General features: G+C 36.3%; 2 protein-coding genes across 10 annotated transcripts in view; one reads left to right on the plus strand and one right to left on the minus strand.

Annotated features, from left to right (window-relative positions):
• Window positions 1-18,892, minus strand: part of LOC150104068 (USP6 N-terminal-like protein) — a 615,889-nt gene that overhangs the window by 485,633 nt on the left and 111,364 nt on the right. For 6 of the 9 annotated variants that reach the window (XM_090397258.1, XM_090397257.1, XM_090397268.1 and 3 more), the window contains one exon: window positions 12,274-12,331. The gene's annotated coding sequence lies outside the window, so the exon portion shown is untranslated. Of the gene's footprint in view, window positions 1-3,255; window positions 3,356-12,273; window positions 12,332-18,892 lie in introns of all 9 variants that reach the window. The other 3 variants (XM_090397259.1, XM_090397261.1, XM_090397263.1) reach the window with 2 other exon arrangements.
• Window positions 1-18,892, plus strand: part of LOC150104069 (anoctamin-4) — a 201,312-nt gene that overhangs the window by 34,357 nt on the left and 148,063 nt on the right. The window contains exon 2 of the mRNA XM_090396392.1: window positions 15,474-15,773. Coding sequence (XP_090252518.1) covers window positions 15,474-15,773 — 300 coding nt within the window. The remainder of the gene's footprint in view (window positions 1-15,473; window positions 15,774-18,892) is intronic.

Raw genomic sequence — 18,892 nt, forward strand, 5'->3', positions numbered from 1 at the left:
CTCGAAACAAAAACACCAGCTTTAAACTATCTTGCGTAATTACAACAGCTGCAAAAGAGACATTAACAAATTCAAATCCGACTTTGAAAGGAAAAAAAAAAAAACTCTAAACAAATATAGTCGTGCCATGATATCTGATCCCTTGCTATGAGCGCTGGACGTTATTCTTTGCTTTCCCTTCAAACCCTCTTATATCCAGATGGCACTAACACACTACCGAAAGATAATAATTCTCATCTTCTTGCATCATTATTCTGCTCCAACCTTCATAGAGCCGTCCTGGTTGCCCGAGTGATTAGCATGTCCACTCTCCAGCCAAGATGTTGTGGATTCGAATCCCACCAAGTAAACTCTGTGTGGAAAGGGATTCTCCGACCCTACCACTTCTTCTAAAAGAAGGCTACTCCCAAAACCCTATGGGGTACGAGAGCGACCATAAAGCGTTTAGGGACGCCAAATGTGAATAAATAACTAACCTCCAAAGATGACTAGTACAAATGTGTTCACATTATACCACGAACAGTATACTGTATTCCTCCTCTGGTCTTTCACATATCACAAAAATTGTGAATCTTCCGTATACTAATATGTCATCTGACTTGGAAAATTTTTATTTAATACTGTGTTGGATCTCCTTTAGCCAGAATTACAGCACACATGCGGTTTGGTATAGATTCCAAAAGATGGTGGATTGCATCTATGTCTAGAACTTACTACAAGGCGTTCACCAGACAGTCCTTTAACTGGCTCAGATTTGATGGAAGAGGACTTTGCTCCCAAATCTGTTTTTCCAATATGACCCATACATTCTCAATGGGGTTCAGATCTGGGCTTTGTGGTGTCCAGGGAAGAAGGTGAAAGCTGCTATCATGCTCACTGAACTAGTGCTGAAGAATTCTCGCGCGATGAAGAGTAGCATTGTTGTCCATTCCATGAAACAACAGTCACCTGCTGGATAAAAAATCAATATTGCAGGATGGACTTGATTGGCAACAATGTTCAGATAGTCCTTGGAGGACACCCGACCTTCAGCAATATTAGGGGACCGGTTCCGTACCAACAGAACATGTCCCACACCATGACATCACCTCCAGAAACTAAGCTGTGTTTACAAGGCAGCCTGGTTCATTGTTTCATTGGGCTCCGCCATATGACTTTTTTCCCAGTCTTCCAGTGTTCCTAATAGCATTGTAGATGAACTTTCTGGTTCTTCGCAGAAATCATAGTTTGCATATAGGCATGCGACTGACAATACCGATCCTCTTCAATTCCCTGTGCATAGTTTGGTGAGATATGGATCGGGAATAGCCTTCATTAAATGCTTCGATCAATTGCTGCACACGGAAGTTCTATTTGTCCGCACAAGTAGAACAAGTACGGCGATCTCATTCCTACAAACTGTCTTAGGACCACAGTTAAACCTCTCAGACAAGCAATGGTTATTTTCCCACTAATTAAACACCTAGGATATCTCACATTTTGAAAAATCAGTCACCTTTACTGTTTTCAAGTAAGCCTTTTATCGAACTCCGAAAAACGTTTTGTTTTTCCCATTGTGATCAACTCTATTTCCTATTACCAACCAGCACATTCTTAAAAAAGCTGTTTAGAACAAGTGGTGACGCACGTGTACGACCAAGTATTTTGCATATACGCTGTGTATGTGACGTTCACGTGCATCTGAATAAAGGTTTCTAATTCAGTTGTCGGTATGTATCTCCCCCACTTGTGCTTCAAAATTAACATCATCTATATTTTCTGTACAGATAGTCATCATCTGGTCTACATCATATAAGGAAGTCTATATCTCCATTCTAAAACTAAGTAATAAAATAAATAAAAACAAAAACAAAAAAGGTCCTCAAAAATGGAAAAGTTATTAACAATCTTCTTCTGCACATGTTGAAGCAAGATTGAAGGGTCCCTATTTAATTAGTGACTATTATTATAGGTTCCTCCTCCTCCCTCGATTCACAGCGATCTGAATAAAAGCTTCGTACGGACCTGGCGAGACTAGTTTCCATCCTTTTTAACGGAGTAACCAGTTTACTGTCTAGTATTTTACTGCCTGTCATAACAGATAGTTTCATCTCATTCAGATTTCCTTACTAATTTTGAAGTGCTCCAGGGATATGTACAGGGTGATCAAAATGAAAGTATCCCTGTTTAAGGCTTTGTGAACCCATCCAATGATCGAAATACTGCGAAACTTTGCAGTATTTCATTACCAAGGGCGTTGTAACCACCAAATGCACGAAATTTGCATATCACGCAACTCGGCAGGTGCCAGGAGGATTAAAAAATAGACACGGGATTTTTTTCCCCTTCATTCTGGTTGTTAATACTGTCCACAGTGGTGGCACAGACCTTGCCCCAACGTACTTTGCTCGTGAAGCTATACTACTAAACAAATGCAATGCTGATGCGGTAATCCGCTAATTTCGTCACCTGAACAAATGTCGATGAGGCCACTACCTCCATTTGTTCTGCGACGAATGATTAGTCGTTTTGAAAAAAACGGCATCGTTGGGAGTTAGATCTTGCAGAGGTCGCTAAACAATCAGTTCACAACAAGTGAATGAAGTTGCTACTGCCGTTTTGGAGTAGGCCTTGAATAACAGCGTTGGTTCCTGCAGTGCATATGCTGTATCAAGACACATGGATGTGCCTTACACAACTGTGTGGAAAATTCTACGGAAGATTCTGCATTTCTACCCTTCCACGATAACCTTGAAACAGGAGTTGTGCAATAGCAATAAATGTAGCAACTATAGAACAATAAGCCTTATTAGCCATCCAAGCAAAATCCTGTTAAAAATATTATTGTCAAGAATCGAAAAGAAAATAGAAAGCAGACTATCAGATGAACAAGTAGGTTTCCGGAAGTCCAGAAGTACAATCGACCATATTTTTACAATACACATAATAGGGGAAAAATACATAGAACATAACATTTTAGACCTTCAAAAAGCTTTTGACTCAATATGGCATGAGGCATTATGGAAAATTTTAGAATATTATGGTATAGACAATAAATCATTAGGATTATTAAATCTTTTTACTCCTCATCTGATATGAGAATTGAAATTAAAAATTACATCAGTGAACCGTTTCGGGCAGAATGGGGGGGGGTAAGACAGGGATGCATCTTGTCCCCTCTTCTTTTTAATTGTTTTCTGGAATATGTCATAGATGAAGCTCTTTATGAATATGACAATGGAATAGTAGTTCGCGGACTAAGAATAAACAACTTACGTTTTGCAGACGATATCGATCTTCTGGCAGAAAGTGAAGAAGAATTATAAGAGATAACCAGCCGCATTTTCGGATTAAAAAAAATGGATTATACATAAACCTGCAAAAAACAAAAACAATGATAACCTCAGAATCAGACATTAAACCATTAAAGATACAAATCGACAATAAACAAATTGAGAATGTAAACAAGTTCACTTATCTAGGAAGCACGCTGAGTCAAGATGGTCGCTCCAAAACCGACATTAAATACCGAATTGCTAAGGCAACCCTACAAAAGTTAAAACCATTGTGGAGAGATAATAGAATAGCAATCACAACCAGACTAAGACTAATTGACACTTTGGTGAATTCTATCCTCTTGTATGTATGGTTGTGAGGCCTGGACTTTATTGAGGGAAGATGGGAGGAGACTTCTGTCTTTTGAAATGAAAACTTACAGAAGACTCTTAAGAATTCCCTATACTGCTCACGAAACCACTGAAAATGTTAGGAAACTGATTCATTTAATAGACGGGAAAAAAAGGGAAAATATTTTGACAATCATCAGAAGAAGACAAATGAAATGGTTCGGACATGTGGAGAGAACTAATGGCATTCCAAAGCAAACGCTAGAAGGAATCGTTCCGGGATCAAGAGTTAGGGGCCGATCTCGATTAAAATGGACTGACAACATCAAAAAATGGACAAATTCCTCCCTTTCTCAACTGACATCAAGAACAAGAGGCCGAGATGATTGGAGGAGGATAACAAAGAACATCATCTACCAGCCATGAATGATCCAACGGTCCATTTAGGACTATGGGAGAGAAGAAGAAGATATTGTATTCCTTAGGGAAGACTGTTCCATAGTATAGCAGTTACAGGGATGAAGGAGGAGGAGGAGGAGTAGAAACATGTTCTGTAGGTTTCAAGGTGCACTGTGTAGGGATGTTGAGCAGCAGCTGAACGTGTTCCAACGAGTTTAGTAATAAGTGGGAAATTATTGATGCTATTTCGGATGAACATTTTCCATGGAAATATTTGTAGAAAACACATAGTGCGGAGACCGATCGTCTGTGCGAAAGTGGGGGGGGGGAGAGTGAGTTGGTAAGCGATGGGTCATTAATAAGTCTGATTGCTCTCCCCTGTATTGAGTCGAGCATTTTGAGGGAGCATTTGGGGCCCCATCCCCATATGTGGGAGCAGTATTCGATGGTTGGGCACATTTGTGATTTGTATCAGCGAATCAGATTTGAAGTAACGTCTTGAGCGAAAGAGAAATCATAGTTTTGTAGAAGCTGAGGATGCAATGGTTGTTATGTGTTTATGCCAGGAGAGGCTTGATGTTAGGGTAATTCCAAGAAGAGAAATCTCAGATTGTCTAGAAATTTGGGTGTTGTCAAAAATAATACTCGGGTTCTTTTTTATGAGAAATAAGACGGTACTGGGTTTGCCTGTTATGGACCACGTAAAACCCGCAAACAAATTCTTTTGAATTCGGGTTTGCAGCTTTGTCTATCATTGGGCCATTCTTGAAGGACACTCGCCAGTAGGGACCTGTGACCTGCTTAGTTACTGCCGAGAGGTATCGCAATATCATAAACAATTTTGTTGTGTCACACCTACAGCAGCGCCAGTACATGAATTCAGTCATCTTCATGTAGGATGGGGAGCCCACCACACATCGGTTAATCCGTACAGGAGGTTCTTCGAGAACACCTCACGGAAGATAGAGCAAAACAGCTGTCCGTTTCCTACTGTATGGCTGCCTTATTAACCTGATCTGATCCCCCACACACATCCCCATAACTGCTGGCTGTGGGGATTTCTCAAAGACAGGGTTTATCTGAATCATCCTAATAACTTGCCAGCGATGAACGACAGCAGCACTACGCAGCACATACGCAACATCAGTCTCGACCAGCTGCGTTCTGCCTTTGAACACATTTTTGCAAAGCATGCAGTTTGTGGCATACCGTAAAGGATAGCACAGCCCATGAATGCATAATGAAAATGAATAAAAATGTGTTATTTATGCTTGTGCCGCTTTCTTCCCCCTTCTTACATGCGTAGACATGCAGAAAAATTACTACATGTACATAGTTTGGTACATTTTTTGATCAACTCCCACCACCCCATCAAACTTTGCTTCCACATGACGCAAAATGTATTCCTGCAAGGTTTCGCGACATTTGGATTACTGGGTGGCACTCCACAAGGCCTTAAATAGGGATACTTTAATTTTGACCACTCTGTACTTTCGTCTACTCTTCAGTCTATACATAAATGATTTCTCATTAATCGCAAATTCTGTCCATAGTTTTGCTATGGCAGCACACTCCAATCCTCTGACTTTTATTTGAGCAACAAACTTTGGAATGCTCAAATATTGCAAGATTTATTTATTTATTTTTGTATCCGGTATTAAACACCGATTTTTTTGCCATTCTTCGGTGAGCTGAGGACATCTTTGTTACCAAAACACTGTATTTTCTTGGTTTTAATAAGAAAGAGTTTTGAGGTTACTTTCTCTTTCCCTTGATAATCTCCAGATAAGACAATATTTTGCTTTTTGTGCGTCATACTTGGTTATTACTTCATTACAGACATCCTCTATTTGATGAACCTCAGATATTAACGACAAAAACCACTGGACATCGTGATAGTCCAAACAGCACTCTATGTGACTCCTGCCACAACGCTGGTATTTTGTGGAATTATATTCTACGCTAGAGATTTTCAAAAATAGAATCCTCTGTTTTTGATCTTCTCTGGATAAAGGTTTCCTTGCCCAATTTAGTAACATTCACCTATTTTCACTTTAAGAATTGACAAAATTTATTATTTTTTTTTTGCAATTCAGCAACACCAACAGAAAGTCATCTTCCTTAAGTGACTCTCATGTACACATCTCCAACTGGCTTCTTATTTCCAATTACCCCGACTAAGTTGGAAGAGATGCAGAAGTATTTATTATAAACAATGATCTAACGTAAACATCCACCTAACAATAGGAATGCGAAATAATCATCTCCACTATTCTCCGACACTTTAGATGTTATCTTTCCAAGCACATTGCATAGGTCATCACTCCTCTCCGTAATCATGTGCAAGTTTGCTCTCTCAAAGAAAGCTCTTCCCTCCACCACTCTTAAGCTTGTTTCAGCTTTATGTCGTTTGGGCTGTCGCTACTCATGTTTTAATAGTCCCGGTGGAAAGAGAATGAATGAATGATCGATATCAGTTCAGCCAATGGAAGTACCTGGAGAAAAGACATAACGGGTGTGAAGAACCTTTATAAGGTTTTTTTTTTTTTTCGACTGAACGTGATCATCCAGTCTCATAGGGAGGTGGCAGAGTTTCCCTTCAGAAACTAGGTTTTACATCCTGCAGAAAAGGCAGACAGGCCAGAATATCAGACACAGTTAACAGACATAATACACAGGCATCACAACTGTAGTTGAAATAATCACAGCCCAAATTATTTTTTACTGCAAATCTACCGAACATGTTCTCTGGGACAGTAGGCTGTCCCAGAGAACATATTCTTTCATAGTGTTCGAAAGAGTACTTTAGAACCACAAAAAGATCAATACGTTCTTTCTTCCCACATAGTATTAATATGCTATAGATTCTAAATCACTTCGTGTATGCGACTGGTATAAAAAATACACGTCTTGCTTTTTCGTAACACGTCACAGATATAGGCTTTCAGTCCTCAAAACGTGATGTCATTTTCCAATCATGAAACTGCTGTTCACCTACTGTCGCTAACCTTATATAACTTCCAAATCGATCTCGGTTTTAGAATGTTGTTTTTCACACTTGGGTGGAACATCAAAAACCTTCTTAAAAATTCTTGTTTTTATCCAGATGAGGTCAATAAGGTTAATCTCTGCTCCCCCACAAGCCTACTCCAATCACTTTCTACCTAATACTGATCTTTCCTGAGCGTTGTTATGTTGAAGTAAGTTCCATCATTCTTTCACTCTCTTCTAAGTTTGTAAAAACATGAAAGGCTTTAAACTTACAGACCCAACTTCGATTTCCTCATTTATCCTTCCTATCTACTGCAGCACCCGTCCTCACACTATATATCTCCCCAAGGACAACAAATACCGGCTGTTCAAGAAAAACGTCAATATGTTTAGTCTTTACTACCCGCCTACACAAGGCACTGTTATGCTGTAATTTTCGCAACCTCCAGTCTGTGAGATTAACATAAAAAACAGTAATAAAAATCTTCCATTAACTAAAGAACATTTAGTAGATGAGCTAAGATCTGAACTACTGTTTTCGAACTTTCTGTGTTCGAGAGTCAAGGAAATTGAAACTTACAGGCAGAGCCGGCGCTAGGGTCTTTGCCGCCCGCATGCAATGTCTATCTAAGCGCCCCTGTAACGATCCGGGCTTGTGTGGTTCTTTTACGATAATAAAAATTTAAATTATTTGAAATTTCTTAAATAAATTTTGACAGAACAGCCACACGTTGGTTCGCTAAATGTAACGAACCGCGGGTGTTGGCTAAGCAGGATAATCGTTAAAAACCCGAATATTCAAAAAATTCTCAAAAGTTAAAGCAAATTCTGATAAAGCCACACACTTTAATCATTGAATATAATGATACAGGGATTATAGCCTTCTCACCGACCCGAATCGCTAACAAAATTAAAATGAATTTTAATTTTAATTAATTTAAAGTTTAAAAAATTCTTGCATTTTACAAGTTACTAAATTCTTAGTAACTTGTAAAAATTTTTTAATAATTTTTATAAGTGGAACTATCTTTTAGGAAAATAAAAGAAATTCAAGATAGATGAGAAAATAAGAAAAGAATTCAGAAATAATTAGAACATTTAATATAAGTATTCAAAAAATAACATCTTTACAGAATAACAGAAAATAAATTAAATTACATAAATATACTTGACATTTTTTTAAATTAAAATTTTAGGGTTTTTGATTGCATATTCATAAAATTAGAAATAACGGTCTTAACGTCTAATTCCACACATATATAATTTTCAATAGCTATTAACGCCAAACTAACAAGCCTTTTTTGTGACATACTTGTTCTTAAGTAGGTTTTAAATTAAAACTATTTTAAATTAAATTAAAACCTACTTTTAATCAATTTCAACTTGGAAAAGGAACGTACACCGCTCGCTACACTAACAGGTAAGGTTAATAGTATTATTAAAGCAATTGAAAAGTTAGGGAAAGATAAATTATTGGACAAAATAAAATTAAGAATATCGAAAGGATTTTGAATATTTAAATTATCCTTCCGAAAATTATCCCGGAAAGTACATAACTCGTCATATAGTTCTATTGCATTTACGTCTTTATTGTCGCCGTCCTTCAAGAGAATCTCTAAATCGTCATAATTTTTTCGTAAATCTTCGTTATTAATTTGTAGTAATCTATACAAGAAATTGAAATTATCATAATATGTTTTTAGTTGTTCAAAACGTTCTATTAACGAACATATTGCAACGTCTAGAAATGTATAAAACACATTCACTGTAAATTTATCTTCTGACGATTGTGGCGTTTCGTCATGATGCTTGTAGTCAAATTGCCGTGTCTTCTTTCGTCGTTGGACTTCCGTACCAGTTTTAAATTGTTGTTCTCCGTCCCCCTCTTCACTCAGTTCTTTTGCGTTTTAGAACTTCTTTAAAATTTGTATCTGATCGATACTCTTGTAAGAATATTTTTAAGTTTTCGATAGATTCTAAAGCAAGTGTAATGTTCATATTTTTGTCTTGAAGCATTTTACTCACACTTTACTCAGGGTTTATTCTGTTAAGTAAATCATGCCCAGTTATAAGAGAGCAAATAAATTTGTCCTTTATTTTAGCACATAATGTTTGTGCTTCATGCTGAGTTTCTTTATTAAAATCTTCATTATTTAAAATTTCAAAAAGTGCATCGTAAATTTCTCGTAACTGATATCGTAGAGGGCGGATTGCATTAATTTTACTTTCCTATCGGGTTTCTGATGGCTGTTTCAATCTTAATTTTTTTACGAACTTTAAAAGGATTGCCCAACGTTTGTAAGAGAATGAAAAGAAATTGTATATTTCTTGAATAATTGCAAAGAAACTAATTGTATCTGCATTCACTTTGGCTGAATCGTTAAGGATTAAATTTAGAGTATGAGCAGCACATGGCACGTAAAAATCTCGAGGATTTTTGTTTAAAAGCAAATTTTGGAGCCCATATTTTTTCCCTTTCATATTTGTCCCATTGTCATACCCTTGACCTCGCATGTCTTCAATGGGAATGTTCCATTTTTCCAGTTGTTCCATTATTGTTGCGCATAAATCACGTCCTGTGGAATCTGATATATCTGCAAAACCTAAAAAGTTTTCCCTGATCTTGACAATTCCATTGTCACAGGAAACAAAGCGAATAATGATGGTCATTTGTTCTGTTTTACTTACATCAGGTGTGCAGTCTAAAATTATGGAATAATATTTAGATTTTCGAATTGATAATAAAATTGTATCCCTGATTGCGTTACTTAAAGTTTCCAATATTTCATTTTGACTGTCTTTACTCAAATTGTGTACTCTATTGTTTCGTTGTAGCGTCCTTTCAACATGATTTTCCATAATGGGATCAAACTTCGCAAACAGTTCGACTAATTTTAAAAAATTGCAGTTATTCCTTTCATATAATTTATCAGATGATCCGTGAAAAGTTAAATTTTGGCTATCAAGGAATTTTATAATTTCAATCAAGCGTTCTAAACACTCGTCCAATGTTTCTTTTCCATTGAGTCTTTTTCATCAATCAATAGTAGTTTTGTTTTTTAAATTTTTATCAACTTCCTTCCATTTTAAGAACTTTTTCATGTGAGTTAAATTAGTCTCATGTATATGCAAAGTTGTACTTACATTTCTCCAATCGTTATAGCCTTCTACAAGACTACTTGATTCGGTAGGTGCGAAAGGTTTGCAACAAAAGCAAAAAACAGAATTTAAAGTTTCGGAATAAATGAACCATGTTCTTGGCACGAGGTCACCGTTTTCCATTTTTCAATTATAATACGTGTCGCCAAATTTATGATCATATGTATCTCTGGGATATATTATATTTTTCTTTTGAACAGGCCCCATTTCAATTAAAACAACTCGTAATTTTTCATCAATATTTCCCCATTCACCTGGATCTTCTAAATTTACAGAGACTAACAATGTGTTAGTTTCGTGGTCAACTACAACTAAATCTTCTCCTAACTATTTTTCACTTAAATCATGCATCTTGTTCAATAGTTGCAATAGTACTTTCACGAAAACTGGATGATGTACACGGTTCTTCAACTCTGATTTCTGATGTATCGAGTTGGTTATAATCTGCATCAGAATATTTTAATATTTTAACAAATTTATTAAGAGCCCCAGTTTGTTTCTTAACATCTGCTTCTTTCGCAGCATGACGTTACGATTTTGTGCACCGGATAACCTTTTTTTTAATTTTTGATTCCATTTCTATTTTATACCCACAAGAAATTATTGCACAACACGACACAGAGATGAAATAATAGTGCGCACTGCGCTACTGTCAGTAGCCTACTGAGAGTAGCGCACCATATGACTGGTTAACTAGCAACAAATGTTTTGTACGAAAATTCGTTTCTGCACATAAAAACCGTTTGACCATTTCACTTAAGATAGACTGCAGTAGACACAACATTCTTTAGGCAAGCATTTAGCTCTCGCTGCAAAATTGTAAACAGCCGGCTGATCAAAGAGGCGGCAATATACACTTTTTTTAAATTTTTATTCGGTGTATCCGGCCAATATTTATTTTAATATTGATCATTCTAAGATTTTTTGTTTTCATGATAAAAATTTTGTTTCTTAAAAACGAACTTATGAACGGTGCCCCGGCGGCGGCGCCTCCTTCGTAGCGGCGCTCGCATGCACGCTTCCGCCGGACCTGCTTACAGGAATGCAATAACAAAGACTGCGAACATAAATATGTAAAATAATGCTAAGAAACAGTCAAAATATATAAATAATATACTTGGAAAAGAGAATGTGTGACAACTGGTGTGGTGATGTATGACCTATCTCTATAAGTAATTGACACCTTGGAGGTTTTTGATGATGGTGATGATGCTGATGATAGTAATAAGATAAAATAATAATATAATAATATTTTGCTGTTTAGCTAAAACTTCATTTTTTTTCCTTCTTCTGTGAGCAAGAAAAAAGTGAATTTTCAAAAACGTTTTAAAAAAAGAGAATTGTCTACTTCTTGGTTGGTACATTAAGGATCTATATGGAGAAGAATAGGAGAACATCAGTATAAATAGGAACAAAACTACGAAATGTACGTTACAATATTGCAATTGTAACATCATTAAGTATTATCGTAATATCGCAAACTGCCTGCATTACGGACGCTTATGGATATAAGATGCTACTTCCGACTGATATTAAAAAAAAAAAAAAGCAAAGCGATTAGTGCACGAATAAAGTGTAAAACTCCATACACAGAAACAAATATCATCATGAAACAAAAATCATCAATTGGTCAAGAAACAAAAATCATCAAGCATTGATGATTTCAATCACACCTGAGGGTGTAATTAAAATCATCAGTGCTTGATGATAACTACACTGCAACATTACTTGAGTAGCGAAGTTACCACTCGTGCAATGAAAAATGCGTTTTGGTCTTTAGGTAAAGTGTAATTAATATCCGATTTTCCTAAAAATTAAAATTGCTTGACAGCTTTTCTTCAAAGCCATAAACATTAAGTTTCGTTGATATCAGTTTATTCGTTCTCAACGAATTTCAAAATTATTTGTTCGTTCGAGAGAGCGCCTAAAAGCTGTCAAATTATAAGCATTCCGCGATGTGCAGTGCGCCACACTGCAAAAATAATTCTGATTGATTCTTTATAAAAAAAACCACGATCATACGCTTGTGAGAAACCAGTATACATATAAATACGCAGCTAAGTTAAATTATTAAGATAAAATTTTACTTTATATTAATAAAGTAATTAAAAAGACATACCTGGTTAGATTTTTAGAAGGTATAGATAACCAAATATTCGGAGCCAAACTTTGTTGAGCTGAAAACATACAGTAAGAGAAAGGCATTATAAATGAAACTCAATTATTTGAACTTAAAAATATATTTTCAACAGTCGAAAATGAAACATAAATAGAAAGAGACAACAAGGAAAATGATGAATCCAATGGACTACTGATGTTGAAAAATTAAGAAATAAAATTATGAAAACTAAACAATTTGGAAAACAAAAAATTTAAAGACCAAAGAGGAACAAAAACTAGAAAAAACTGGCTGCTTTTTTTCTAGGATCAGTAACAGATATACAGGATCAGTAACATGGCAGCTCTGCTGGCCATTTCGTGAGAATCGTCATCAGATGATAAACAGCGCAAAAATGACCATGAGCTGCCGAATGGTTTAAGATTATGTATTAAAGAAATTCGGTTCGTTAGAGAATAATTGGAGTTTGAATGGTTCGAGATTAAGAGGAGGTGATGTGATTTATTTTGTTTAATTGTCAAGAGGGTGAGATTAGATAGTTCTGTTTATAGCATCCTGATTTGTTCTTATCACTAGAGATTCGGAGAAAATATAATTTGCTTTCAATATCTTGAAAATCAATTGATTTCCAAGTCTCCTTATTAGATGCCATTTTCTTTGCACTCTAGCACTTGATGTATGGATTTCGAACGACGTTCTTGTGCTTGGATCGGTAACGCCAAATACTGGCCAGTATTCAAAGTGAAAACTGGCATTTGCCTGGGATAATGCCAAACTTATCCACACATAAAACCTGTCCACATATTTTAATTAAAATATTAACTAAAAAAGGTGAAGAACTACAAGATGTTAATAAAAGAGTGCATAATTATATTTTCCAGCTTAGTGTTAGCGCTGCTGTTTGACATTATAAGGCTTTTCAAATGAGGAGTTCTCATACGGAGCGGCTACGAATATGTAGCCATGATATAAGTCATTACACATTTTATTGTTGTATTTCCAGACAGATTTCTACAACTTTTCAGGGGTATAGAATTTTTTTTTTTTTATCCCTAAGCTGGTGCCTACATGCGGCAGGCCCCTATTTATCCATTGAGTTCTTGCCTGGTTTTTATGGCCCTTCGGCAGGAGACCAATTATAATTTCCTACAGGCAGCGTATTATGTATGTTAATTGCGTGTGTTCTAATGGCCGGTTTGCTATTGTGTTACGCTTAGTTTTTTATCTGATGGACGAAAAACTCGAATTTCCGGGAGGGAAAAAACCCTCTACCGCAGTATGAGACCGGCTAACTCAGCTTCATTTGAAAAGCCCTGATAAAGGTTTTTCTGGTCTTTGATGGAATTTGAACCTAGTTCTTCCAACCGAAGAGCATCATCGAAACTGACTGAGCTACAGGGACTCACAGAAATAGTACTCCATTGAACTGTCATAGCCTATGATCTAGTAAAATTTATTGATTAGACATCTGATTCAATTCCGGTAGATGTCTGATAACGTTGGTATGAAAATGTAGCCAATGATGTAAGTCATTCCACAGTCAGTAAATGGAGGATGCTGTGTCACTGAATCGTACAGCACCCCACGAGTTGGATTAGCCTAATGTCCAGTGAACCGAGGACATCTCCTACAATTCAGATTAATGTTCAAAAAAAAACAATTTCTTGCAATGTGAGCCTTGTGACATGGCGCATTATTGTACTGGAAAACATAACTGTCTGAAACAGACACAATATGGTAGAGTGCACGTGATTTGCTGCACTGCTCGTAGGCAACGTAAGTCCTGTCTAAGTTGGTCAACAAGGAAAACATTCTGGCCAGCATAATATATCCCCATAGTATGATAACATCCCTACTTGTCTAGATGGCAAAATTCATTTACTAGGGATTCATCGACTGACGGTGTTTGTCCACAAACGCGTAGATGTCCAAGTGCAACAGTAGGACAAGCACATCTTATTGCACTCTTCCATGTATCCAATCGACGTGTTGTTGACACCATTTTCCAAGATAACATTCGATAAAGACAGAGTATCCTGTGTACCTTGTGCCGGAACTCCAATACCCTTGAGAGTTTGGTTTATCGTTATCTTGCATGCTGTTCCTGCATTCATCCTTCACGAACCACGTTAATGGAAGGTGGTTTCTTGTGTTTGGCACTATTCTACCAAACAGCAATGATTACATAGAATATCTGTGAGCTGTGAGCAAACAATAAGACACCATATTATCCGAGATGAAGCACTTAGTCCTCGAGCCTTAACAATTATGTCGTTTTCAAACTCCATGATATCGTTACTCTTTCCATGACCGCAGTTTTAACGCCCTTTTCATAATTATATATATCCAGCTAAAATATGTTGGGCCTTACAGCAGAAGTGTGTTTCACTCTCGATGAGAGCAGTCATTATTCAAGGCTACGTCAAACGTATACTGGATTTTCATTTATATTGCTTATCATAACAAGCAGTTAGCAAGTCGATTATGTATACATAATTAAACAGTCGCCCTTGCAATAAAATGAAACATGAATTCGTTATGTAAATGTTTAAGTGATTTTTATGATTTGTGGTTAAATCATAAACGTCAATTAACCATAAAAATCATGTGAGAGCTTTTACTTCATGAGTTTTCGAACTTGGAAATACTGTGAGTAAAGCAGTCCGGAACATCTGAAAAAAGAAAGGCCAAAATGCTGTGAAGAAGAACACTGCATCTGGCTGGCCCAAAGATCAGCAATATCATTTCTGAAACACAGTTTCATTCCAGACAGCAACTCTTAATCTTAAGACACCACAACTACAGAATAAGCATGCGCTCTACTGTTTTTGAATTGAATTCCCAATGCTTATCAGTCATTGGGAATTCATTGGGAATTTAGTCATTGATTCTTTCTAATTAAGTACTAGTTGTTAATTTATATGTTAATTTAATGAAGTTATTTAGCATCAGCTAGCGGAAACAATTTTGCAGCGTAAACATTTAAAACATTCCATATACTTTAAATGAGAGGTGTTTTTTTTTTTGAAGATATATCTTGATATATTTTTAGTTTAATTCCTTGATTATCAAGGAATCAAACTAAACTGTTTGATCTTTACTTAGGTTCTATTCTCTATTTTTATTTATTTATTTTTTTGCACACAATGGAGATTTTTCATTATATAATTACAACATTCACTGTTTTCTCTTACCGTTAGGAAGAAAATAACATTAAAAAAGACGTTGGTGAAGAGGAGGAAGAAGAAGAGGAAGAAGAAGAAGAGGAGGAAGAAGAGGATTTCGAAGGAGACCATGATGACAACTACGAAGTACTTCACCCAGATCCAACATTACACGAAAACGATGAAAGAATCACTCTTTACTTCAGGGAAAGCAACAAAAGAATCGATTTCGTCCTTGCTTATGAAGATGGAGATCTTCGGAAAGAGGAAAAACGACTCGTCTTCGAAGAGAACTTGCGAAAAGAGGGTCTGGAGTTAGAACTAGAGGATAAATCGGTATCGTATATTTAAATACATAAAGTGTTAGTGGAATTTGATTTGGTTTGAATTACAACCGAAGCATGAGGCCAGTGTATCATATCTGCGTTATTACTTTAATATATATGAGTAATATTTTATTTTGATATGTTTGTGTTTTTTTTTCTTTTTTTAAATTTTGAAAATGATGCTTAAGATAATACCGTATAAGTGCGATATCAGTAATCAATTCACATTTATCTTGGACCAAACACATCTCTGATTTCAGAATTTGCCAATATGTAAAAGTATATCCCAGCAACACATTTTATAATAACAATGTTGTCGTTGCATTTACCTGATAAAAACACCAAAAGTATATGAGCATCCCGGTGTTTTACAGATTTCAATACACTATTAGCAACGTAGGAAGTAATTTCAGATGCCACTATCTTGAGAAACCTTTACTTGGAATGTGATAATAAATGCACATTTTGGTCCACTTCTCCACCAAAATGATAATAAGTTCATGAAGCGAAAATGAATGCGTTGGTCCTTCGACTCAATGATGTTCTAACCTTTTCCGCAAACTATTTTATAGCTGTGTTTCACAAATCATGCTCCACCAATAACTGTTTCGACCGTTTGTCAAAATAATTTTCAAATGCTCAGGACAAATAAGTAAACATTTTATGATGTTAACATTGAAGAATAATTTCATTTATGTATTCACAAGAACATTAAGTCAGAGAAACGCAACAGGAATGACTAAGATCGTGGAAGCTTCTTCTTCTTCCGCGTAATTTCTCCTATCTCAATTCATTTCACCAGGTAAACAAATAACTTATTATGCAGGAAGATGAGATGTTGGAAGATCTCTCATCAGATGTCAAACATCTCAAACTTAAAATTTTTCGGACAAAGATAACAGAAATATGATTTGTTAATTGAAAATGTACTGGAGCCCTGCTACAAGCAGATTTTTCCTTCAAAACAGACTTTACGAAAGTAGAATTTCAATAGTCACTAGAACCAAGACCAAATATCGAAATGGCCGAAATTAAGACCTTCTTTAGTAAATCTCACACCAGACTTTGATAAAATATTCCATTATATGCATGTTTGTCAATTACATTCAAATCATTTATAATTCATTAAGAGGTTTAGATTAATCGCCATAATATGTGTAACAACATCATACTCCGATGCGTGATAGATATGCTATTAAAGTCAGGTACAGTGTCAATCAGTAATTGCTATGATTCATAAATGAATTACTTCAGTTTTATAGGTATCATTTCTGTGAAAATTCCCATGTTACTCCTCTAAAATACATTATTATTTTAATGGCTAATATAGCCTACTTTCGTTTAGGAGTGCCCCTTTTTTTAGAATGTCATTGGCTCTTTACCCAAAACTTAGGGCATTACTGAAGGCACAATAAGGAAAATAAGGAAACAGAAAAGGTATGTCCACATTTTCCACCCAACATAAATGATAAACATCATCACTTAAGGACATCAAGACATCTAGATTCTGTGGAACAGCCTCCAACACTTCAGTGATGCCCTAAGTTTTGGGTAAAGAGCCAATGACATTGTAAAAAAAGGGACACTCCTAAACGAAAGTTGGCTATATTATCCATTAATATAACTTCAATTTTATTTTATTTTTTTTTTTTTTTGTCGTTAAACAAATTTGTCTTAAAAATGCTCATAGACGGTTTACATAATAGAAATATTATTATTTGATGTACGATGACAGGGTTTTCAACACATGGCCCGCAGAGCTCTTTGCCGTGGCCCACCGGCCATTTTGAAAAAAAAAAAAAACTACTTAACATTAAAACGCGATTAAATAAAAAATAATTTCAATGAAGCTCGCGGGCCACTAAGCTATACTGCGGTATTTAGAATTGTAAGGTGATTTCCAGGTTCACAAGGACGCTGTGCATTTGATACTTACATAAAATCCTATAAAAGTAAATATTAAATTGAAATGCTTCTTCAGCCATCTACCAGCGCCAAGTGGCACTTAAGAACGTCGCAGGTAGATGGTTGAAACAGTAGTTCGTTCGAGTGAGTTGTCTAGTGCCTTCCAGATACATCTCGAAGGTTCTCGATACTTCGTTTTCATATAAATACAAGAGGATCTCATCCACAGTCAGTCAGTCAATCGTGAACAGTGTGATATTCTCACGTTCGTCGTGTCAGCCATAGCCTATTGTTTTATATTGCCAGACTTTTTTCATTAGTGTGAGACATATTCAGTGGGTAATAACCGTTACACGGCCATTTTGGATCATTTTTTGAGTTCACCTTCCGTTACTATGGGTTCTACGAGTAAAAAGCGTAAATCAAGTGATTCGTGTCGGGTTTTTAATGAAAAGTGGACCAATTTCTACTTTTTTTGTGCCGATCGACGATAAGTCGGTGTGTTTAATTTGTCGTGAGGCAGTGTCAGTATCAAAAGAATATAATATTAAACGATACTATGAGACAAAGCATGCGTCCAATTTCGATCACCTTCAAGGGCGGCTTCGTGTGGACAAAGTGAACCGTCTCCAAATTAATTTAAAATGCCAGTAGGGTACGTTTAAAAGCAGAGGGAAGAGAGCGAAGCGTGCGTCAAAGTAAGTTATGTAATAGCTGAAAAAATTGCTAAAAAATCAAAAGCCTTCTTGGACGCGAGTTTGTGAAAGAGTGTTATTTCTGTGGGGATATTCACCTGGGAATATTCTGTGCCCAAATAATAAGGAGTGTTTAAAAAACCGAGTTTGTCTGGGGTAACTGTAGCACAACATGTCGAAGAACTTGCCAATGACATTGAAGGAACTTTAAAAAAACGGTCATCCGAAATTACGTCATATTCACTTGCTTTAGATGAGAGCACAGATGTGAAGGATACAGCACAACTGGCTATCTTTGTCCGTGGCATTGATCAACAATTCAATGTGACATAAGAACTGCTAGCGCTCATACCTATGAAGGGAACGACGAAAGGCAATGATATTCTTGAAGCCGCCAAGAAAACGCTCCAGCGTTTCAACATCAGCTTAAACAACCTTGAGGGTGTGGTAACTGATGGTGCTTTTGCTATGGTGGGGAAGAACGAAGGGTTTGTTGCGCTGCTGTTTGTTGGAAAGAACCGGAATTAGA

This window comes from Typopeltis vanoorti, chromosome 8 (assembly GCF_054136105.1).
Source record: "Typopeltis vanoorti isolate ZY-2024b chromosome 8, IOZ_Tvanoo_1.0, whole genome shotgun sequence".
NCBI lineage: Eukaryota > Metazoa > Arthropoda > Arachnida > Uropygi > Thelyphonidae > Typopeltis > Typopeltis vanoorti.